The sequence below is a fragment of the Sceloporus undulatus genome, chromosome 2 (genome assembly GCF_019175285.1).
Source record: "Sceloporus undulatus isolate JIND9_A2432 ecotype Alabama chromosome 2, SceUnd_v1.1, whole genome shotgun sequence".
NCBI lineage: Eukaryota > Metazoa > Chordata > Lepidosauria > Squamata > Phrynosomatidae > Sceloporus > Sceloporus undulatus.
In genome coordinates this window covers 5,754,560-5,778,320 of record NC_056523.1, presented here as the reverse complement: position 1 = coordinate 5,778,320, position 23,761 = coordinate 5,754,560, and the positions used below count along the sequence as shown (strand labels likewise).

Genomic DNA, 23,761 nt, shown 5'->3' with positions numbered 1-23,761 from the left:
TGGAGGAAGAAGGTTCCAGGAGTGAGGGGCAGCAAGTGAAAAGGGGCGAATCCGGGATGGGGCAGAGGAAATCCTGGGCTGGGACAGGAACCCTTGACTACCAGAACGGAGGGCCCTGGTGGGAAGGTGAGGAGAAAGAAGGTCAGATAAGTAAGGAGGGGCCAGTCCATGGAGGGCTTTGAATGTCGACAGCAGGAGCTTATACTGAATGCGGAAAGGGAGAGGGAGCCAGTGAAGGGATGCCAACACAGGAGAGATGTGGTCGGAGCGGTGGGTGGAAGTGATAATGCGTGCCGCTGAATGCTGGATAGAGATTAAAGGACGGAGGTGAGAAAGAGGAAGCCCAGCCAGGAGGACATTACAGTAATCAAGTCGTGAGACCACTAGGGCATGGACCAGGATCTTGGCAGTAGAGGCGGAGAGATATGGTCGGATTTTGGCAATATTGTATAGAAAGAATCTACAAGCCTTGGCTGTGGTCTGGATCTGAGGGATACATGACAGAGAAGAGTCAAAGATAAAACCAAGACTGCGGGCTTGCTGGACTGGTTGAATGGAAATGTTGTCCACAGAGACAGAAAAGGAGTGTTGAAGGTTGGGCTTAGGAGGAAAGACAAGAAGCTCCGTCTTGGACATGTTGAGCTTCAAACGCCGATGGCGCATCCACTGTGAGACAGCTGTAAGGCAAGACGAGACTTGCTGTTCAAGCCTTGGAGAAAGGTCAGGGGTGGAAAGATACAGCTGGGTGTCATCGGCATAGAGATGGTAGGAAAAACCAAAAGAGCTGATGAGTTTTCCTAAGGACAGTGTGTAGAGAGAAAACAGAAGGGGACCCAGAACAGAGCCCTGGGGAACTCCAACAGATAAGGGAACAGGAGAAGAAGTCTGACCACCTGCAACTACTGCAAAAGATCTGCCAGACAAGTAAGATCTAAACCAGTCGAGAACAGAGTCTGAGAACCCAAGGTCAGAGAGTATGATTCTAAATGTAAATGCATTATATGAGTTGCTGCAGATTTCTGCACATTCACATCACTATTTGTCTTCACTTTCCTGTGCATATTTGCATCTGTTGTCCCTCCCTGTCAAAAATGCACAGCCATCCAAATCCACATGAAGCAGATGGATGGCCACACGTCCAATAATGTGTAGCCTTGTGGATATGTCAGTAAAAACTGTCATGCTTAGGTCTATAACTTTATTCTTTAGGATCTTTTCTAGCTCTTTCATGGCTGCCCTTCCTATTCCTAGTCTTCTGTCTTCTTATAAGGGATCATAATACCCTCCATTTTTGCAGGGGATCTGTTCCAGACCCCCCCCCCTGGTGAAAATGGAGGCTCGCACATATTCAAGCCTCATAGGCTTGAATGGGGTGCACTCCCCATGCCATTGGAAATAGTGGAGGTCGCCCCTCTGTGCATATTTGAGGGAGCGGATCCCAGGTATGCGGGTTAGAAGGGGCGACTGTACTCCCTTATTAAAACAGCCTCACTGGCTTCCAATTTGTTTCTGGGCACAATTCAATGTGAAAGTTGTGACCTATAAAGCCCTACATGGCTCAGGTCCAGGCTATCTGGCAGACTGTATCTCCCTGGATGAACACCAGGAGAGGCCAACAAAGAAACTTTCAATGTTATTCTTTCTGCAGCCGGTGCCATTTTTAGCTGCCTTGGGTGCCATCCTGGGAGCAAGGCGGCATACCAATAATAAATCTATATAAATAAAAATGTAAATGTTCATTTGTTCAAAATCTTAAATCTCCAAAAGTTCTTTCCTGGTTGCTTTGAAATTTTGACACAACGTTCCATTGGAATACACACATGTTTGTATATGCCTAATATGTTTTTATATATAGATGTCACACCTGTGACAGGTAAAAATATGTTTTTTAAAAAACAGTGCCATCTGTTGGATGTAACAGCAACACACCCCAATTGCAAGAGATTGCAATTCCCAATTTGATAGGCGTTTGCAATCACCATCAACAAAACTCAGGGCCAGTCTTTAGAATTGTGTGGTTTAGAGCTAGACACGATCGCTTCTCACATGGACAATTGTATGTTGTGTGTTCTAGAGCCAGCAATTTCTATATCTGCACAGACAACGGAACAACAAAAATATTGTATGTCCACAAGCATTGTGAAATTAAATATTTCAGAAACGTGCACTTTCTCTTTCCTTTCTTTTCCATTTAACCAGACTGGGCCACAGCAACGCATGGCCAGGTACAGCTAGTAACAAATATAATAATTACACACCCACAAAACAAATACATACATAGACATATATTAAAATATAATCCCTCTATATATAGATTGTTAAAGAAGCGAGGCACAGGAACACATCCGCTTTCTTATTGAGGTCAGGGCTGGGGTGCCTTCATGGAAGTTGCCTGTTGATTTATGGTGCCATAAGTGGGAATTCAGGGAAAGATTGATTGATTGACTGGATTCAGTGGAGGAGAAGGGGCAGAGGAGGCAACAGTGAAGCTGCTTCAGACAGGAACAGGAGGAGAAGCACTTAGGTCCCTTTTCATTTTCAACCAGCGCAGCGCGGGCTCCATCTGGTGTCCGTTCCTGGAACTGCAGCAGTGAAGGAGGGGGAACCCACTGGATTTTCCTTGCTGCGAAAACGAAAGCAAAAAAATAGTGCAGACAGACATACATCTCTCTTCCCTTTGCAGAAGGGGTTTCTCTCCTGTGGACTCCAGGCTGAAGGTAAGACTGGGTTGGGTGGCCAGCAAGTTAGTCTGGAAGGGGACAGCAGGACCATGCAGACCCTGGCTGGGCAATTTGGGAAGGGTTAGCACCCTAGACTTGGAAGAGTCCCCCAAAGGTCATCCCGTCCAAACCCCTTCTGCCATGCAGGAACTCCCAATCAAAGCACCCCCTGAGACAGAGGGCCATCCAGCCTCTCTTCAAAGACCTCCAAAGAAGGAGACTCCATCACTCTCCAAGGCTTTAACTGCCCTGGCTTCATGCTTTGGCATTCTGGGATTTGTAGTTGTGTCAGATAATTTATTTTAAAAAGCATATTCTACTCGGAATGTACTAAAAAAGTGATAGATCCTCAAAGTCAATGCAATTTAACATCCTTTTGCAATTAAAAGATGTTTCCTTGGAATCCAGCATCTCTCCTTCCTTTGAGAGGCCACAGGTTCCTCCTATGTAGGCAAAGAACCCTGCATCTCTCAAGAAGCCCTTCCATGTTGTGCATCAGGAAAACTTTAGGTCATCCAGAGGCAAAGCATGCCAGTCCAGTCCCAATATTAGGGGGAAATGACTTTACCTTCCTTGGAGGCAGAAGCCCCAGATGGCAAGGTCCCAGGGCACTGCTCTCTCTTTAAGATTCCCCTGTGATGGCTAAAATGTGGTATCTAGAAATAGAAAAAGCGCCTAGGAGTAGCCATGTTGGTCATATAGCAAATCCAATAAAACCCCAAAATGATACCCTTCTTGGGACAACCAAAATGCACAACTACATGTTGCAAGCTTTCAAAGTCACACTGGCTTCTTCATCAGGTGAACTTGGTTAGCCCAATATAGGTATCGTTATTTGGATGTTATTGGATTTGCTATATGGCCAACACGGCTACCCCTAGATGCTTTTTGGTCCTCCAAATGTTTTGGACTTCAGCTCCCAGAATTCCTGACTGTTGGCCAAGCTGCCTGGGGCTTCTGGGAGTTGAAGTCCAGAACCCCTGGAATGTCAAAGTTTGGGAATTATTGCACTACATTATAAACAATTCCCCAGCCTGGCTGTCAAGGGTACATGTACATACGGCTTCAAATTGTTGTCATTTTAAAGTGGTTTTACCATTTGCTATTAAAGGGTTTTTAACTACTGTTGGGCTTAATATGTTTTTACAGTGGGCTCTTGGTGTCAGCTGGGGTTTGGTTCCCGGATTCCCCATGGACACTAAAATCCATGGATGCTGAAGTCCCATTAAATACTATGGCCTAGTAAAATGGCATCCCTTATATAATACAGCAAAATCAAGGTTTGCTTATTAGGATTTGTACATTTTAAAAATATTTCCAAACTGTGCAGGCTTTAATCCGTGGATTAAAAAGATCCTTAGTGGATATGGAGGTCTGTATATTATTCCAATGGCTTGTTTTAAAATCTGTATTGCAGATTTGCAAAACAGATTCGCAAAATCTTAGATCCTAAAATCATAGAATTGGAAGAGACCCCAAGGGCCATCCAGTCCAATCCCATTCTGCCATACAGGAACACAGACTCAAAGAGATGGATGCGCTTTAATAACTTAATATATATTTTTAAAAATTAGCCTTTAGGTGAATTTGGAAGCTACAGGTAACATGAGAAGAGGCTGGACAGCTGCCTGCTGACATTGCTTTCTGCTGGGGATATGGAGTTTCTGCATGAAGCCGAAGATTGGACTCTATGGCCCATGAGGCCCCTTCCAACTCTATGGGGAGGAGGCACCTTAGCTTTAAATGATGGGAATGATAGACTAGGTTTAGACAAAGACAGCACTGGACTTTAAAATGACCCCTTACATTGAACAGAACCCAAGAAGGATCGCAACATAATTCAGAGTTGTGATACTAATTGTTTTATTTTGCTTGATTGTTGTGATATGTTTTGCAGATAGTTGTTTACCTATAACAATAATTTTTAAAAAATATTAAAAATGAAAATAAAATGATGGGAATGGAAGTGTGGATTGGAGGGCCTCCCCGCAGGTAACCCCTATAATAATTTCCTCTCTCCTACTTCTGTAGGCCCTGCTGTCATGATGCTGCACCCGGTCTTTCTGCAAACTGTCCCCCTGCTCCTGTTCGATGTCCTCTTCCTCTCTTTGTTGAATAAGGGCTGGCCCTCTTTGGCCCTCTTGGGGGTCCAAGCGGCTTGGCTTGAGGCCACTCTCCGCCTGCTGGCTCTCTGGGGGTCTTGGGGGCTGCTATCTCTGGGCTGGCCCTCCCAGATCCCCCCGGCAGTCCTGGCCACTGTGAGCCTGTTGCCCCCCTTCTATCTGGCCGCGGGGCATTGGGTGGGAGACCCACCTCTCCTGCTCTCTTCAGCCCCCTGGTCCTGGCTGCTGGTGGGCTATGGGGCAGTGGGCCTGGCCCTTCTCATCTGGGGGGTGCTGGGACAGGGGGGCACCACAGAGGAAAGCAAGGAAGGCGACCAGGCCACCCTCTGGAAGCTGGTGAAGCTCTTCCGTCCCGACACTCCATATATTGCTGGGGCCTTTTTCTTCCTCACCATGGCGGTGGTGGGTGAGTACGAGACACACAGGCAGATGTATTTGAGGAAGCGAGCTGGCAACATTTTTCTATACAGGGGTAGAAATGACTTAGCAGGGTTGGAGGCGATACAGGATTTTTTTATAATAAGTTTGTGTTTTTTGCATTATTGTTTTAATTAAAAAAATGAATCCTGCTTATTATATTAATAAATTCATCCCACCACATTTGTGGCTTTCACTCTTGCGAATTTGATTATTCACAAATTTTATTAATATGTCCTCTCTAGGAATATCTAGGTCCTCCAGCACAACTCTATAGTCAACTTTAATCAAAAGTCGCACTGAAGGACCTAGATACTCCTAGAGAGAACACTTCCCTACGCATTTGTAGCTCCTCCAGCGCAATTTTATGGTCAGTGTCTCTCAGACCTTGACCACAGAATTGCACTGGAGGACCTAGAGATGCTTAGAGAGGTGATCTCCCAGGTAAAAACATAGTGTTTTTGTTATTTGTTTTTTTCCCCACATTCAGGAGGGTCCTGTGCCAATGTGGAGGGACGAGTGTACTGTGAAACATTATTTTATGTATTGGAAAGTTTGATCAACCATGTTTTAATGCTTTCTAGCATTACCATTGTCTATAAGTCGAAAAATTTATATCAAAAAACTGATCCCAGAATCATGGTTGATTTATATATGGGTTAATATAGCCATACTACTCAGAAAGATCCTAAAAGAAGTGCCACCCAACACCCCATTCTCACTACTTCCGCAACTGCTGCTCAGGCAAGGGGTGTGTGTGTGTGTGTGTGTCTGTGTGTGCCTGCTTTGTGAGAGAGAGCCATAAGAGCCCTTGCCCTTGCAAGGAGAGTGTGTGCATGTCTGTCTATCTGTCTCCCTACTTTGCCAGAGAGATGCAGTATGAACTTGGACTTTAATCTCTGGTCTGTCTGTGCAGGTGAAACCTTCATCCCCTACTACACGGGACGTTTGATTGACATCTTGGGCACCAAATATGACTCAGATGCCTTCTCCTGGGCCATCCTTCTTGTGTGCCTGGTGTCCCTTGGCAGGTTAGTTTCTTTCTAACCCCTTGTTGCCATAACTTGGGCTAAAGAAGCCCTGAAAAGGACATGCATTGTGTGAGCACTTCCTTGTCTTGTAATCTAGGGAGTTGTTACTTTTGATATTTAAAACATCAAAATTAGTGTTGGCATTAAGGGACAGGGGCAAGGGGTTTGCACTTGATGCCCCTTGAGGTCTCTCCCACTGTATGATTCTATAATTTTATGATTCTGTGACAGATTCAAAATTCAAAAAACAAGTTCAAGGCTGGCTTTTGATATCAGTATGATTTTTTTTAAAACCATAGAATCATAGATTAGGAAGAGACCACAAGGGCCATCCAGTCCAACCCCTGCCATGCATGAACTCCAAATCAAAGCATCCCTGATCTGAAGTCCATTTCATCTGGAAGTCACAGACCTTTTATTCTCCTAATTCCTCATCCCCAAATGGAGGTTATCAGACAAGGGAAATTGGAAGTATAATTCAATGGCAATCTGAAGACAATCATGGGGTTTAATGTTATTGTGTGATAGACTACCACACACAATTTTGGGCAATGGGAAGTCAGTCCAAATGCAATCATGGGGTTTCACGTTATTGCGTGAGAAGTGATCACACACAATTTTGGGCAATGGCAAGCTACTTTCAGGCAATGGGAAGTCAGTTCGAATGCAATTTGAATTCATGTAAATTAGCTGAACTAGCGAATTCACATGAATGTGTTCTGGCCCCACTTTCTTTTCATTCGAAATTAAGAGAAATGCCTCCCGTGTGATAAACTCCAATGTCAGGTGATTCAGGGAATTTGTGGGTGGGGTGAGAGGAAAGGACAGTATGTATTTGTAGCTTCAGAGCTGGCAAAGTTTCTGTCAGGATCGGCAAACTCAGTTCCCGGTAACCATGAAAACATCTTAGCGTGGTAGAAAACAAAAGAGTTTTATTTCACCTATTGAGACAGAAGTTACCCATCCAAGGTTTTTGTCAGAACTGAAGCTCTGTTCCCAAACTCCTAATGCAAAAGTTCACATCATTCACCCGCCTGCCTGCCTGGCCACGGTCTCCAGCCTTTGATCCCCATCAAAGCAACCTTTCAAGTCACCCCTTTTCCTCCTGTGTTTATCATTCAGTTGCCCTTAAGGGAAGGAAGTATCTCTCCTTTACAAACCAAATTCTTTTGCAGGAAGGGCAGGATCATAAAACCATAAACCTTCACCCGGTTGCCATTTGCCCCATCTGTCTGTTCCCATGCCCAGAACACTTGATTAGTGTACAATACCCTTTGATATTTCCCATGTCCATCCTCCCAATAATTCACCATGTTATCACAGCATTATAACATTCTGTCAGCATGCCATTACAGTTGCCCCTCCTTATCCGTTGATTTTTTTATCCACGGATTCAAGCATCCATGGCTTAAAAATATTAAACAAAAAGTATAAATTCCAAATACCAGACCTTGATTTTCCATTTTAAATAAGGGACACCATTTTACTCTGCCATTATATTTAATGGGACTTGAGCATCCACAAATTTTGTTATCCATGGGGGATCCTGGAACCAAACCCCATCAGATAGCAAGGTCCCACTGTATATCATCATATTAGCATGACAGAACCATGCATGGTTCTGACAGGTTCTCAGTTTGTGGCTATTAATCACTTGTGGGGTTACATGGTATCTCCCTGAATCTTCCCCATTGAAGAGGATGGTGAGATGTTTTTCCCAGATGTTGTTTCATTCTAAGTAGAATGGGTTTCAAACTGCTGCTCTAATTCATTGGAATAACACAGTGGCTCCCCCTGGTGGCACGTGAAAGTCACTACCATTCCCCAGCAATGTTTAAGCTCTGTGTTGTTGCGCAGGGACAAAACAAAATTTAGAGGCCAAAACTGGGCTCTTGGAGTGTGTTTTGGGCTATAAAGAGTGTTTTTTTAAAAAAATAATTCATATTTTTTAAAATATGAGGGAGAATTTGGGGGCCACATGGGACTCCCCAAAGAGCCACCTGTGGTCCACTTAATTCCTATTCTGTTAGTGTTTAAGAACAGAGGATTTTCTGCATTGTTTTTCCCAAAATTGGAAGGAGACCTTGCAGAAAACCTGCATTTTTGTAGCAAATGTAACCCACGTGTTACATTTTGGCCTCTGGTTTTGGCCCTCGGACATGGCAAAGTTGCCCATCCCAGCTGTAGCTCTGACCTATGTCCCTTTCTTGTTTTGTCTCTCTTTTGTGTTTCTCACACGGGGGACAATGTGAAGTATAAATGGCAATTAACCCATGATAATCCTGCAATTGCACTAAAAATTTTCCCGTGAATGAATCTCGTTTTAATTGCGTTTTAATGTCAATTGCGCAATTTTCTCAAGTTAATCACTGTATAAATTCCCCCCCGTATGATAAACTCCTTTGTGTCTATTCTAGTTCTCTGTCCGCCGGCTGCCGTGGGGGACTCTTTACACTCACCATCTCCCGGATGGTCATCCGCATGCGCAGCCTCCTCTTCTCATCCCTACTGAGGCAGGACTTGGCTTTCTTCCAGGAGGTGAAAACAGGTGAGGGGGTCCAGAACCCATAACACCTCTTCCAAATTATGAACTTTTGGGGGGTTCTCTCTGGGGGGGTGTGTGGGGGGGGTAAGTGCTTCTAGTATATTTTTGACCCTCCCTAGACTGCTTTGTGTCGAGGAGAAACTTTTTTAAAACAGTAAGTAAACTGGAAGTGTTGTTAAGGGATACCTCTCATGGATGTCCTGAGACGTATCCTTCAGAGCAGCAGTTCTAAACCTGTGGGTCGCAACCCCTTGTGGGTCACAGGAGTCACCTAAGACCATCGGAAAACACATATTTCTGATGGTCTTAGGAACCAAGACACCACAATTTTATGGTTGGGGGTCATCACAACTTGAGGAACTGTATTACAGGGTTGCGGGTGAGAACCACTGCTCCAGAGAGCATTTGGGGGTGGGGAGTGGAAATGTGTGTGTGTGGGGTGCAGTCCTCCAAGGTCTCCAGGGGATCTCCTGTGGCCCTTAGCCACAGATCCCATCACCTGGCTTAGTGTCTAGGGGTCCAGGGGAAAGAAATACAAATGCTCCTCTCATCCCAACTTAAGAGTGGGAAAAGCCTGAAGGGTGGCAGGTGATAGTGAGTGGCCCCATTGATTGGGATCCCAGGAGCTATGGTCTTCCTAGCCTAAAGGTCTTCTACCAGTGACAGAATACTCCCCACCAGAAAATCCTGCTTCCTCCCCATGTTGCCAATACTGTCTTGTGTGCCTCCCCAGGGGACCTGACCTCCCGCCTCTCCAAGGACACGACCATGATGAGCCGCTCAGTGCCCCTCAATGCCAACATCTTCCTGCGCAGCCTGATCAAGGTGGTTGGACTGTATGGGTTCATGCTCAGTGTGTCCTGGCGCATGACAGTGTTGTCGTTTGTTGAGACACCAATCATGTTGGCCATCCAGAAGGTCTACGACACCCGTCACCAGGTATGCTCAGGACAGCCCTGTTGCCTTGCAGGCAGATGCCCTTCCTTTGAAATCCCACCACCACCAATCTGTCCAGTGAAAATGTGGGCATGTTCAGCCTGGTGAAGACTGACATGATCACACTCTTTAAATATCTCAAGGACTGCCAACAGAGGAGGGGGTCAAGCTTGCTCTTTGCTGCCCTAGCAAGTAGGACCATGTCTAATGGCTTTAAGTTATGGGAGGGAAGATTTTGATTGAACATTAGAAGGAATTTCTTGATAGTAAGAGTGCTCTGGCAATGGAACCAGTTGCCTAGAGAGGTATTGGGTCTGTCAAAATAAAATAAAAATAAAAATTCATCCTAATGTTTAGGTAGAATCTCTTTTCCTGTAATTTGACTTTATTAGTTGATGCTCTCATCTCTGGAGCAGCAGAAAACAAAATCACTTCATCTTCTACACAACTTCCCTTCAGATATTTAGTGATAGCTACAGGCTGCGTTTCCTTTATCTGAAATGCTTGGGACCAGAAGTCCCAAGCATTTGGAATATTTGCATATATACAATGAGATATCTTGGGTAGGGGCCCAAGTCTAAACATGAAATTCATTTATGATTTTTGTACACCATCTACACATAGCCTGAAAATAATTTTATACATAATATTTTAAATAATTTTGTGCATGAAACAAAGCTTGTGTACACTGAACTGTCAGAAAACAAAGGTGTTACTATGTCAGCAACCCATATGGACAATTTTGGATTTTGTGGAGTATTTTAGATTTTGGCATTCTGAATAAAGGAGACTCAATCTGTGTTATGTCACCTCTTAGGGCCAGTTTGCACACAGGTGTATTATGCGAACTGGTGCAGAGTTTTGTATCTTTGAATTGACATTCAATTGCCTACACTTCTCTGAGTACATTTTTACTTATTCACATGACTGTGTATTCTGCCAGCCACATGCAGCTGTCGATCAAAGGGGAGGATGTATGCAGCTTCGCTTGCATTGTCACCTGTTCCCACTGGTTTCACATGAAAAATGTAGTGTTCTCCTTTTCTCTCACAACACAAAAACATGTAAAGCCTTTACTGGCTTTCTCTCTCTCTTTCTTTCTTCTCCCTCCACCCTCTCTTGAGATCTTGAAGAATTGAGGCAGGCTTTTAATATATTAAGAAAGGAGACCAAGGCCACCAGGAAGGCTCCCACAGGCCAACTAAGAATGGGAGGTGAAATGTAGTTGCTCCCTGTCCACCCATAACTGGGGGGGGGGGTTGTTGGCAAAACGTAAATCCTTATTTCTCCTTTCTGCTCAGGGAAAGCAGTGTATCAGGATGTTTAATGACGGCAGAAAGAGTTAATAACTGGGGGAACAGGGAGATGCAGAGCTGAAGAACCATTTATATGTTTCTTCCCAGCCTTTAACAATTATATATTAACTAATGCCCATTGCCTTCAGAAGTGGGATAAAGAAACACCCTTCTCCCCCCACTACCAAAATACACTGCCATGCAAATAATCGGACATCCACATGTTCAGTAACACTCATCCATTCATATATTATGGTAAAAAATGTGATAACTCTTCCTTCAGACTTTGAGGACTTTTTCACTTCCTTGCCTCCAAAAGGGGAGAAGGTGAATGAATTTGGGCCTGAACAGGCCAAAATAAAGCTGCTTCGGTTCACTTTGGAGGTATGCTGTTTAAATGAAACACACATCTTAAGATGCCAGAAGCTGCACCAAAGTTTAGGACTGGAGTGTGGCACGGCTTGCAGCCTCTGAAAACACATGCATCATTTAAACAGCTTACCTCCAAAGTGACCTGAATCAGCTTTATTTTGGATTGTATATTCAGGCCCTTTGAATCATATATGCAATATCATAGTCTACATTCTATATCTCCTCTTCTCCAAGCTAGATATAGCCAGCTCCCCAAGTCATTCCTCAAAAGGCCTGGCTTCCATACCTTTGATAATCTTGGTTGCCTTCCGTTGTACATGTTCCAGATTTTCTATACCCTTCTTGAACTCTGGTGTCCAGAACAGCACACAGTAAGTCCAGGAGAGGCTTGGCCAAAACACACTCATATCTTTGCCTTCTCTCTGTTTTGTGCAGGCCTTGTTACGGGAGATCCAGGATTCCATAGCGCGTTCTGGAGAAGTGGTCCGTGAGACAGTCTCTTCCATAGAGACAGTGCGCAGCTTTGCTACCGAGGAGGAAGAGTCACAGCGCTATGACACAGCATTGAAAGAGACCCACCGGCTGAAGAACCAGAGAGATCTGGAGAGAGCAATCTATGTGCTTGTTCGGCGGGTCAGTTATTGGGATCTTGTGAAGAAGGGAACTGCATTTGCTACAATTACTTTATTTTCTTTAATTTTAGCATTTTATTCAAAGTATAATGTTTTATACACTTTGAATGTTTGCTTAATTATATTAAGGTTTTCATTACATTGTTTGTTTAATAGTTTTAAAATATTTGCATTGCAATGGTTTTATTTAGGTCTTATGTTAACTTGTATTTAAGCTGACTTTGGTCCCATTTTGAGAGAAAGATGGGATATAAACAAATAAACTATATTATAAATCAATCAATAAGTTTTTAGAATTGAACTCCTCTTCTCTTTCTGCTTTCTGAAGCAATATCATTGCCAGGGTCTGAGTAGCATGGATTGAAATCTCATCCACCAATGTAATTTCTCTCTTTCTGTCTTCCTGTCTCTCTCAGTTATTCCATCTGGGCCTGAAATTGATGCTCCTTTACTGTGGATACCAGCAGATCCTTGCTGGTCTCATAACCAAAGGGGACCTGGTTTCCTTCACCCTTTACCAGATGGAAGTGGGGGACTACATGCGGGTATGGTGGATTTCTGTTTCTCGATTTTTCCAGTCCTTAATTGGTTTGACTCTATTTTGATATCACAACTTTTTCTGTTGATGGTCTTCTGGTGAGTTGGGGCTTGGACTCAGTGGTATTCTGTGGATAGTGCCACAGATCTCTTTTGCAGTGTGGCTGCCTGGCTTTTAAGGTAAATTATGGAGGTGGTTTGGATTGGGAGACAGATTATAGCTCCATCTCCCACACAAGATTGCAGCCTATGTACAGTCACCCCTCTGTTTTTGTGGGGAATCTGTTCCATACCCCCCCCCGGCAAAGATGGAAACTCACCTATATTCAAGCCCTAGGAGCATGATTGGGGGCACCCCATTTTGTCCCCTTCTGTTTGCCACCTGCAAACAGGCGAGGGACATGGATTTTGAAATCCGTGAAAACAGAGGGGTGGCTATATTTAGTTATTCCTGTCTATTTTTTTTCCCTCTCTCAGACCCTGATGTATATATATGGAGATGCCCTCAGCAATGTGGGAGCTGCCAAAAAGGTCTTTGAGTACCTTCTTCGAGAGCCTTCAGTTCGCACAGAAGGGACTCTGGCCCCGGTCATCCTCCAAGGACATGTCTCATTTAGAAATGTTTCCTTCTCCTATCCCTCCCGACCTGATGTCCAGGTCTTAAAGGTACTTCTGTATATCTTGTTACATACTGGACTAAAGAATTGCAGAGTCTCTTCTCTTCTGCAGAAACAAAATTCTATGTGTCAAAAAGAGTGTGGTGCACTTTTCTCTCTTCTTCTAGTAATTCCAGGCAACATACGTAATGTGGTTTTCTCCCTGACTCTCCATTTTACCTTCACAAACTCCCATCATTCCCCCTGCAGAATGTCTCCTTTGAGCTCCAACCTGGGGAGGTGACGGCATTGGTGGGACTGAATGGCAGCGGGAAGAGTACCTGTGTGGCTCTTCTGGAGCGGTTCTATGAGCCCCAGTCGGGGGAGATCCTGTTGGATGGGAGTCCGATCCAAGAGTATGAGCACAAATACCTCCACAGACAGGTGAGAGGCCACATGGCGTGGCTGAGAGCACAACCTGTGACTGCACACCTTGGTCTCTTCCTTCTCTTAAATCAAGGTGGGGAAAGTGTGGCCCCTAGACCACATGAAACTGATTGGCTTCTGTTTTATGGTCCCTGTGGCCTCCCAACCCCTAATTTTATTTTATTTATTTTTAAACACATTTTGGCTGATTTTTACACCCACAGGCCACCACAAAAACACAGCAGTTCAGGATCTCCCTAATCTCTGGACACCTCCCTTTAAGAAGTATATAAACTGCATCCAGACTGCAGAGATAATCCTGTTTTGCACCACATTAACTGTCCTGCCTCAATGCTTCTCTATGACAGGGAAGGCTAAATGTCTCACAAAGTTATTTATAGCCCACTTTTCCCTGCAGTCCTGGGACCCAAGCCGATCCTTTGGCTGACAAACATGTTTTTAGCCAAGGATTTTTGGAGTGTTGTGGATTGGTGGGGGAGTTGTGGTTATCCCCAGGGCTGCACTTTACCCTCTCCAAGGATGTCATGATGCCCTCAGACCACAGAGGTGCCACCCCAATGAAAAGTTTAATCAGAACCAAGACAACAATCTTAAAATACTGCAAAGTTTAAAACACAACAGTAGAAACATACATAAGGGTGTGGGGTTATGCATGCCAACAAGGTGCCCAGTAGTGTGGGTGGTAACAAAGTTGTGCCCACAAAATGGATCTAAGATACTAAGGTTTTGGTTTGGAGTTTAAGAACTTGGTTGGTTTAACAGAACAGTGAATACAAATTGTATTAAATGGAAGGAAAGTCTTGAGGAAAAAGTGTGGCAACCACCTTCTACTTAGTTGCCATCCATTGGTGGTAAAAAGCTGCAGGAAATGTAATTTTTGCTGAGGTTAATGGAATAATAATAATAATAATAATAATAAATAATAAGGTTTATTTATATACCGCCCTTCTAAAAACTTAATCAAGGCGGTTTACAACAGATTCACATAACAATAACATAACAATGCATATCTCAGTACAACAAATATCAATACAAATCTCAATACATCACAATAGCATATAGCAATACATTTCAATACAGTAAATATCAATACAAATCTCAGTACATGACAATAGCAATAACAATGCATATCTCAATACAGCCAGCAGCAAAACAGCACAATACAATAAAATACAATATCAAATTTACAACAAGCTAGCCGGGGCACAGCTCAGTGCCTGCCTCCCCCAGGACAAAATAGTTGCGCAACTGCGCACCTGTGCAGTTGTGATGGTTTCAGTCCGAAGGCAGCCTCCTCTCCGCCCAGGGAGCCGCCCGGCAGCGACAGCAACAGCAGCAGCAGCAACTCGCACAGTTCCTTGGAGGCAGGCATGGGGGTGGGACAGGGAAGGAAGCCAGGCAGGCCAGCTATATGCGCGCCGCTCCCACCGACACGCCCTCTCCCCCGCCGTCCCCCAGGTGTTACTCATCCCTCCTCGGTCCTGGCTTGTTGCTGAGGTGTCGAGATGGTTTCAGTCCAAAGGCGGCCTGGCCTCCCTGTGGCGATGTGCAGATGTGCAGGTGTCCTCTCCGCCCAGGGAGCCGCCCGGCAGCGACAGCGACAGCAGCAGCAGCAACTCGCACAGTTCCTTGGAGGCAGGCACAGGGGTGGGACCTGCCTCCAAGGAACTGTGATTTCAGCTTTACAATCTGTGATTTCAGAAGTATAATTAATCTTAGCTCCCTTGACATTTGTTCTTGCTGTTGTTATTTATGAACAACAACAACAACAACAATAATAATAAATGTATTATTATTCATATATATCCTCTCCCTCCCTCAACTGGGACTCAGGATTACAAGGCTGTAGAAAAGTCAAAGCACCAGTGTATTTAGGCATAACACACTTAAGCTTTGAATACTCACTGAATCTATAACAAAGATGTAGTTGTTGTTGTATTCTTTCTTATGATAGCACTAAGATGAACCTGTCATGGAGTTTTCTTGGCAGATTTGTCCAAATCTGTGTAATGGGTATAGTCCAGCCTCCCCCCACCAAATATACACATACACACACAAAACCTAGCACTTTTGCACAGAAGACTATTCCCATTGGCTCAATGGAGCCTTATTCCATATCCATGGCTACTTCCTGATAGTTGTACCTTCTACCTGCAGGTAGCACTTGTGAGTCAAGAGCCCATCCTTTTCTCTGGGTCTATTCGGGACAATATCACTTATGGGATGGAGGGCTGTAGCAACGAGCAAGTGACTGCCGCAGCCAAAGAAGCCAATGCTTTAGGATTCATCAGTGAGATGGAAAGAGGGTTCAATGCAGGTGGGTGCTGCCTATTGTTTCTTACTGTGTAGAACTCCACTCCTCCCAAAAAACTGCAGCTGTCCTGATATGCAGCTCCACATGCAAGCCCACCTAGGTACCATGGGTTTACTACACACGTGGAAGACCTCAGGGGTAATGATAGCTGGGTGAGCGAAATGAGAAGATATGTGGTTAGCCTGTAACACAGATGGCCTCCTTAACGCATTATATAAAGTCATGAAGGCCAGTCAACAACTAAGAGGCCCAGGGATTAAAATAAAAATAGAATTTCACATGCAGGAGCAGTATATTCCAGAGTATTTCAGGTGAACGACAAGTCATGGGGAACGATAAGCCCAGTATGGGTTACAGAAATAACCAGAATTGGGGAGATCAAGGTTGAGGTTGGAGATGATCAGATGGGGGGCAAAAGCTGGGAGTGAAAAACATGCTCCTGGCAAAGTCATGCGATTGCACTGAAGATTTTCAGACACATCTCGCTTATCCAGGACTTAACCCATGAAAATCTAGGAATGCTCCAGCAACAAACCATTAATGGGCAAGTCCCAGGAATGGTTTGCTGCTGGAGCATTCCTGGATCTTCATGAATTAAGTCCTGGATAAGCACGACATTGTCTGAAAATCTTCAGCGCAATCACGTGACTTTGTGGGGAATATGCCTTTTTCTTCACTGATTCCCCCCATCTGATAATCTCCATAGTCACTATGAAGGTGATCTTGATCCAGACAATCTTGTTTCTCTACCTAACCTACTTCACAAGGTTGTTTTGAATACAGAAGGAGGGAGAGCTTTGAAAGCCACTGTGATAATGGGCCTCTCCCCTTATCTGGACATAACAGCTGAGAGATAGACTCTCCCTTGAAGTGAACTAAGGGTTAATGAAGTGCAGAATTACATTTTATTGGGGTCAGCATCCCAGAGACCCAGTGAAGATGACCAGTGGGAGCTGGCAAAGGCTAGCCCCAAAGACCCAGACTCCTAGCTTTGCCCAAGAACATGGATGATTTCAGCTCTCTGTTAGTAGAATAGGAAATGTTTTCAGTTGGCTGCATTAGAGAAGTTTGTTTCTTTTTAACCTTGGCTGAATGGCTTAGACTTCTTTAATAACTTTATAAGAAACTGACAAGCAACCCCCTTCCTGTGAGAGATAACATTTTGCTCTGTCTCTCTCTGGCTTTCCTTCGCGAACGAAGATTCAGGAAGGACTCATCCCGCGCTTTCTACAAGCGCGTTGATGACTAAAAAGACCAATCCGAGATAAACAAGTCCAGTTGCAGAAAGCACAACAGAAAGTCTCCTTGGGTGATGTTTCTGGGTTGTGGTTCTTTCTGCATTGTCGCTTCCCTTCGGCGTGAGCTTTCAAAAAAGGCTGCAGCATCGTGGATAGTGCGTCTCCATGCCTCCCGATGCGAGGCCAGAGTAGACCATTGCTGGTGATAAATTTGGCCAAGCCTGAGATGTTGTTTCAGAGAGTCTTTGTATCTCTTCTTTGGAGCGCCCCTCTTTTGCTCTGTAGATTGCTGTTAAAATAAAGTTCCCTTTACAGGCTTCACACCCTTTCACTTTCTTTTCCTCACTTGGGTGGGCAAAGGTAATGTTTTTTCAGAGTTGGAGGGGAAAGTGCAAGTTTTCACTGAATTACAGTACTAGGACAAGGGGGTTTAAGGAACTGTACAGACCGGCACTTTGTGCAGACCTGTGCGCGCAGTGAGGGCTGAGCATCTACACGCTCGAAGCCCTTATCGTGCTGACCAGCCGCCATTATGGTGTGTGCCCATCCACACAGTGCGCACCATGATGATGCATGCCAGGTGCAGCATCCAAACAGCACAGTGTGGAAGGGGTGTCATGATGCTTATGACTCCCCTTCTGGGGCGCAAAAAGAAGCCCCTTTTGGAGGCTTCTTTTTTCTCCCTCCAGAGGTTGTGGCATGTGGTTGCCATGGCCTCTATCCAGGGTACAAACGGACGGTGTTTCAGTGGGTGAAGGCAGTATAGATTGTTTCTAGGGGAATGCATCCTACTCAGGTAGAAGCAGGAAAGACACTCTGGAAACTTGACAGTCATGCTAAGCTACTCTGAGAAAAGATTAATAATAAAATAATAAACTGTTTATTTGTAGCCTGCTTTTCCTTTGCAGATCAAAGCGGGTTACACAGAAGTACAACAATGTACAATTTTGCAAACAGTATCCATAAAAGACCCGTAGATTGCCCTACTTTGCCTCTTTCTGTTGTTCAAATTTTAGATTTTAAGATTCTCAGGGCAGGAACCTGCCCCTTTTGTGTCATGTACATTGAGGATTCTAATATCAGTATAAATTAGAATATATGTGCAGAAAATTAAATTTGGGTAAGAGTAAAGAGGAATATTCCTACTCTTACCCAAATTTAATTTTCTGCACAGACATTCTGATTTACACTAATATTAGAATCTTCAATGTATGTGAGGCAAAGGAGGCAGATCCCTGCCCTGAGAATCTTAGGCTAGGAGTAAAGAGGAATATAGGGAGCGATGGATCAAGGGGTTAAGACGCTGACTCTGTTGATTGCAAGATTGGCAGGTTGGCAGTTCAAGGCCTGAGTGCTGCATGATGGGGTGAGTTCCCATCACTAGTCCCAGCTTCTGCCAACCTAGCAGTTCAAAAGCATGCAAATGCAAGTAGATAAATAGGTACCACTTCTCTGTGGGAAGGTAACAGTGTTCAGTGGAGTCATGCTGGCCACATGACAGCCAGAGCAGTCCTCGGACAACGCTGGCTCTTCAGCTGAGAAATGGAGATGAGCACCATCCCCTACCGTTGGTTATGACTACACATTTACAGTATGTCAAAAGACTACCTTTACCATTAAAGAGGAATATGAGCTCCCAGTCTTTCCCTTCCTATGTTGCGGGCAGACCTACTGTTTATCTTCCAGGATATTGGGCCACTTGTCCCCTATCCACTGTGTTTGCCAGACAGAGAATCTAGGGCGGGGTACATACCTCCACTTTGCGGCGCTCTGCCGCCGGCGCCGGTAGGTCCGCGGGGGAGCCAGAGCCTCCACACGGCGTGACTCCCGCGCGGACCGAAAAAGAAGCTCCAAAATGGAGCTTCTTTTTCAGTCGCATTTGCGACGTAGCGAGGCGCCAGGGGTGCACTCGCTACGTCACAAAGGACGCGACCCGTACGGACGCTCAGCGTCCGATACGCAAAGATGGTGCCGACCATGTAGAAGGGCCGGCGCCATCTTGTACGGACAGAGTCCGTACTAGGCCCAGGGGCGTCTATAAGAGACGTCCCTTTTTTAAAATAGGACATCCTCCGGACGTCCCAAATGCCAGTGCAGAAAGCACCTAGAAGCCCTAGTTTACTTCCCTTCCTCCCAAAATTCACTCCATTCTACTCAAAGAATTCAGCACCTTCCTTTTTTTGTGAATCCATTGCAATTTCATACAAACATCTTTCCCTCCCATTGTGCAGGTTTGACCTTCTCCCCCCTTCTCTCTCTTTTCTTCCTTGCAGATGTAGGGGAGAAGGGAGGGCAGCTGTCTGTGGGGCAGAAGCAGCGCTTGGCCATTGCCCGGGCCCTGATCCGTAACCCAAAGGTCTTGATACTGGATGAAGCCACAAGCGCCCTGGATGTGGAGAGTGAAGCTGCGGTGAGTTTGCAGTGGGGTGGCAAAGGAGGATTTGAATTATAAGATGGCTAAGGCAAGTGTCAGCTCAGGTTTTGCAAATAGCTAATAATCGTACTCGTAAATCTACTTTATAATTATTTGTTTTAATTTTAACTTGTAAGCTACCTTTAATCACAGGCTGGATATAAATAAATTTAATAATATTTTATCTTGTTTTAACCATGATGTAAGCTGCCTTGGGTCGCATGATACCAGAAACACAGGATATAATATTGTTATTATTATTATTATTATTATTAAACTATTTCTAAAGCGCTGTAATTATACACAGCGCTGTACAAAGTCGGTAAAATTAAAGAATATAAAAGCCTGCCCAAGGCATACATTCTAAAATAATAACAATTAAAAGAGGAATAGATAAAATTACCATATAGAAAAGAAAAAAAAACAAATTAAAAACATCAAATATAAAACAAATCACATCACATCACATATTGTCTGACATTCTCTGCTGCAGTTATGGATCTGTACCCGAGGGTCATGGGTAGTGATGTAAATTTATTTCTTTATTCTTCCCATTCCTGAAGGGGTGGGTGGAAAATATTATTATTCTGCCTCCTCTGTGGAGAATGAGATATTTCAACTTGGTCGCCCAATAGACAAGTGAACCATTTCTGGCAAATTCCCAAAGTATAAAGCTTTAAAACAGTGGGCTTTCCCTCCCTAAAACTTGCTGCAATTAGTGGTGTGAACCATAAAACTCTGTTTGCACTTTGCAGTATCTAACAAGGAAGGATGATCTGTGTTTGTCTTTAGAATGGAATTATCTCTCCCTATCCTCCTGCAGTTGAGAGAAATAATTCAAATTGCCTTGACTGAGACTCAAGGGTTCAACATCTTGCCACCCCTTTCAGCTCCGGAAGCAGGCCGTGGCAACCACATGCCTGCACAAGGGTCAAAAAGAAGCCCTGAAAAGAGAATGGGTGCCATAACTGCCACAGCATGGTGTTATGACGCCCCTCGTGCACAGCGCTGTTTGGGTGCTGCGCATGAGGGACGTTATCATGGTGCACACACCAAGATGGCACCCCGGCGGAGAAAGGGCTGGGAGCATGTGGACGCCCAGCCCTTCTTCAGCCCTACCGTGCATGGAGGCCAGCGAAAACTGTCGGTCTGTATTTCCCCTCACACAATTAAAATGAATGACTGAGGCACTGTTACTTTTATTATTTAAGGAGAAAAATAATTCTGAGAAACTGGAGCATGTCCAAAGGAGAGCAACTAAAATGGTCAAGGGTCTGGAAACCATGCCCTCTGAGGAGAGACTTAGGGAGCTGGGGATGTTTAGTCTGGGGAAGAGACAGTTAAGAGGTGATATGATAGCCCTGTTTAAATATTTGAAGTAATGTCATATTGAGGAGGGAGCAAGCTTGTTTTCTGCTGCTCCAGAGACTAGAACACAGAACAATGGATGCAAGCTACAGGAAAAGAGATTCCACTTCAACATTAGGAGGAACTTCCTGACAGTAACGGCTGTTCGACAGTGAAACATACTCCCTCGAAGTGGTGGAGCCTCCTTCTTTGGAGGTCTTTAAGCAGAGGCTGGATGGCCATCAGTCAGGGGTGCTTTGACAATTTGTAAGCTGCTCTGATAGCCTTTTGGCTGAAGAGTGGGGTATAAGTAAATAAATATTATTACTGTATTATCATTGTGAGTTCCTGCATGTCAAGAGGATGGACTGGATGGCCCTTTTGGTCTCTTCCAACTCTATGATTCTGCTTCTTACCAAGACCTTTCTTCCCTATAGATCCAGCAGTCAGTGCTAAACCGCCAAGCCCGGGCAGTGCTGGTGATTGCTCATCGGATGCAGACAGTGGAGAACGCCCACAAGATTGTGGTGCTGGAAGGTGGGAAGGTTGTCGAGGAGGGAACTCACTCCAAACTTATGGACCAGAAGGGCCCCTACTACAGACTGGTACAAAGGAGCTCCTGCGAGTGACTGTGGAGTGGAGGGCATTTTTGCATCAAATAATATGGTGTCCTTTCCTGTATGCTAAGGACTTGTTTCGTGAGATATTGGCTATTGAACAGTATCTCTTAAAAGGAGAAAGTGGACTCCACAGGAACCAGGAAACATTGGAGAGTAATAAAATGTTAAGACACTTAGGGATAAGGTATCCAGGTACACATTTTGTGAAATTTGGTGAGGATGTCCAGAAGGATTTAATTGGGTTGTCTATATCTGTTTTATGAAGGTATATTGTAGCACCTGCCCGACTAAATTGAGAGAAAGATGTTTGTAGCATAAACTTGCATAAACTGAGCTTCCTTCATCTGATGCTACAAATTTACCAACAGGATGAACTACAGAAAGAATAAAAGCGTCTTTGGCTGATACTTACTGCACAACATCATGTCTGTCCTGCTGCTGTCTTTCATTCAAATTGTGACTGCAGTGCAAACTTTGCAGCAAAACCTGTCAATAGGCTGTCAAGCTTGCTGTTATTCAATTACTGCCTTTGTATGATAGGTCTTTTCTGCTGCAGTTCTAGCATTTGGCAGTAGAAGAAACAAATAATATGTCCATGGATTGCTAAATCACTATTGTGGGGAAAGGCGTGAGAAGAACTGATGCCAAACAGGTTTGCTTCAATTCCTAAACTAGCATAATTGTGGCAGGGTGGCAGCCTGGTGTGATAAAGTTCCTGGTCTCAGAGTTACTACAATATCCCTTTGCAGACTGATCCACACAACACAGCTTTAAATTCTACATCCTTGTATTATGTTTTCTTAAGTAGTTTACTATTGACTGAGGCTGCTTCATCTCCTGCTCTTGACCTTCCAGTCTTGTCGAGCTAGAAAAAGTGTTATTTTTGTAAAACAAATCAAGTATGACTATCTTTGATTTCTGGAATCGTTGGAGCGGAGTTCAAGTCATCCCTGAGAAAGCCGGGTTGGGGTCATGGCAACTGCGTGCCGCAGCCCCAATCCAGCTTTTTGCCAAACCAAAAAGAAGTGGCAAATTGAAGTTCCTTTTTGAGCCAGCAAAAAGTCAGCTTTTACAGTGTCATCGCAGCTTTGTAAACACCACACTGCTGGAGCACCGTGAAGCAGGCCTATGTATGGGCAGGCGGGTGGTGTGGCACTGGCTTCTGGACAACTTCAGAGCATGCGGCATCAAACGCTGAGATCTGAAGCCACCTGGAAGCTGGCGCAAATGGACAGTCTGTTTCGCCCCTTTCCATATTATAGAGTTCTATCCTAGTAGTTCCAAGAGGCAATTAACACATAGTTGTATCACCCAGATGATAGGAAACACAACAATTTAAATTAAATTAACAAGTGACTACCCTGGTGTAAATTGGAAACTAACCACTGCATCCCTAGAGGAGAGAGTGCAGGAACAAACACCATTAATGTCTTTTAAAATCAAGTTATGTCCAGTCAGCAACTACAGTATATACTCATGTATATGTCTAGAAATTTAGGTTAAAAATTGACCTAAAAAACCTGAGTCAACTTATCTATGGGTCAATGTACATAGTGTATCTTAGTTCTTATTTAAAAGGAGGAGCCATCCTTTGGTGAAAAGCAGGAGTATAATCTGTCCTGGAAGCACTGATTCCCTTTACTCTCTCATTCATCCAACCTTGAGAATAAGCACAAAGAGTTATGTCTGCTGGAATTTTGTAAGTTCTTTAACATTGCTTTGCTTTGCTTCATCCTTCAGAACCTTTGCTATATTCCACTAAGTTTTGCCCTCAACCTGTTCATGGGCCATAGAAAAATCTATAATTTTGGCCCCAAAACTTGCCCTTGACTTATACATGAGGTTGACTTATAGTCAAGGATATGCGATAATTAAAGGGTTGAAGCTGCTTTGTTTGTTTTTTTGTCATATTGAGGAGGGAGCAAGCTTGTTTTCTGCTGCTCCAGAGACTAGGACCCGAAGCAATGGATGTAAACTGCAGGAAAAGAGATTCCACCTCAACATTAGGAGGAACTTCCTGACAGTAAGGGCTGTTCGACGGTGGAACAAACTCCCCCGGAGTGTGGTGGAGTCTCCTTCCTTGGAGGTCTTCAAGCAGAGGCTGGATGGCCATCTGTTGGGGATGCTTTGATTGTGATTTCCTGCATGGCAGGGGGTTGGACTGGATGGCCCTGGTGG

General features: G+C 44.4%; 1 protein-coding gene across 1 annotated transcript; it reads left to right on the top strand.

The window, feature by feature from the left end:
- Positions 1-2,628: 2,628 nt before the first annotated feature.
- TAP2 (transporter 2, ATP binding cassette subfamily B member) lies at positions 2,629-22,004 on the top strand. The gene is made up of 12 exons (XM_042455551.1): positions 2,629-2,717; positions 4,752-5,249; positions 6,177-6,291; positions 8,709-8,839; positions 9,570-9,775; positions 11,875-12,072; positions 12,488-12,616; positions 13,086-13,274; positions 13,475-13,648; positions 15,809-15,968; positions 19,477-19,613; positions 21,401-22,004. The coding sequence occupies exons 2-12, from the start codon at positions 4,763-4,765 to the stop codon at positions 21,590-21,592; spliced, it is 2,118 nt and encodes a 705-aa protein (XP_042311485.1). The 5' UTR covers positions 2,629-2,717; positions 4,752-4,762; the 3' UTR covers positions 21,593-22,004.
- Positions 22,005-23,761: the final 1,757 nt, after the last annotated feature.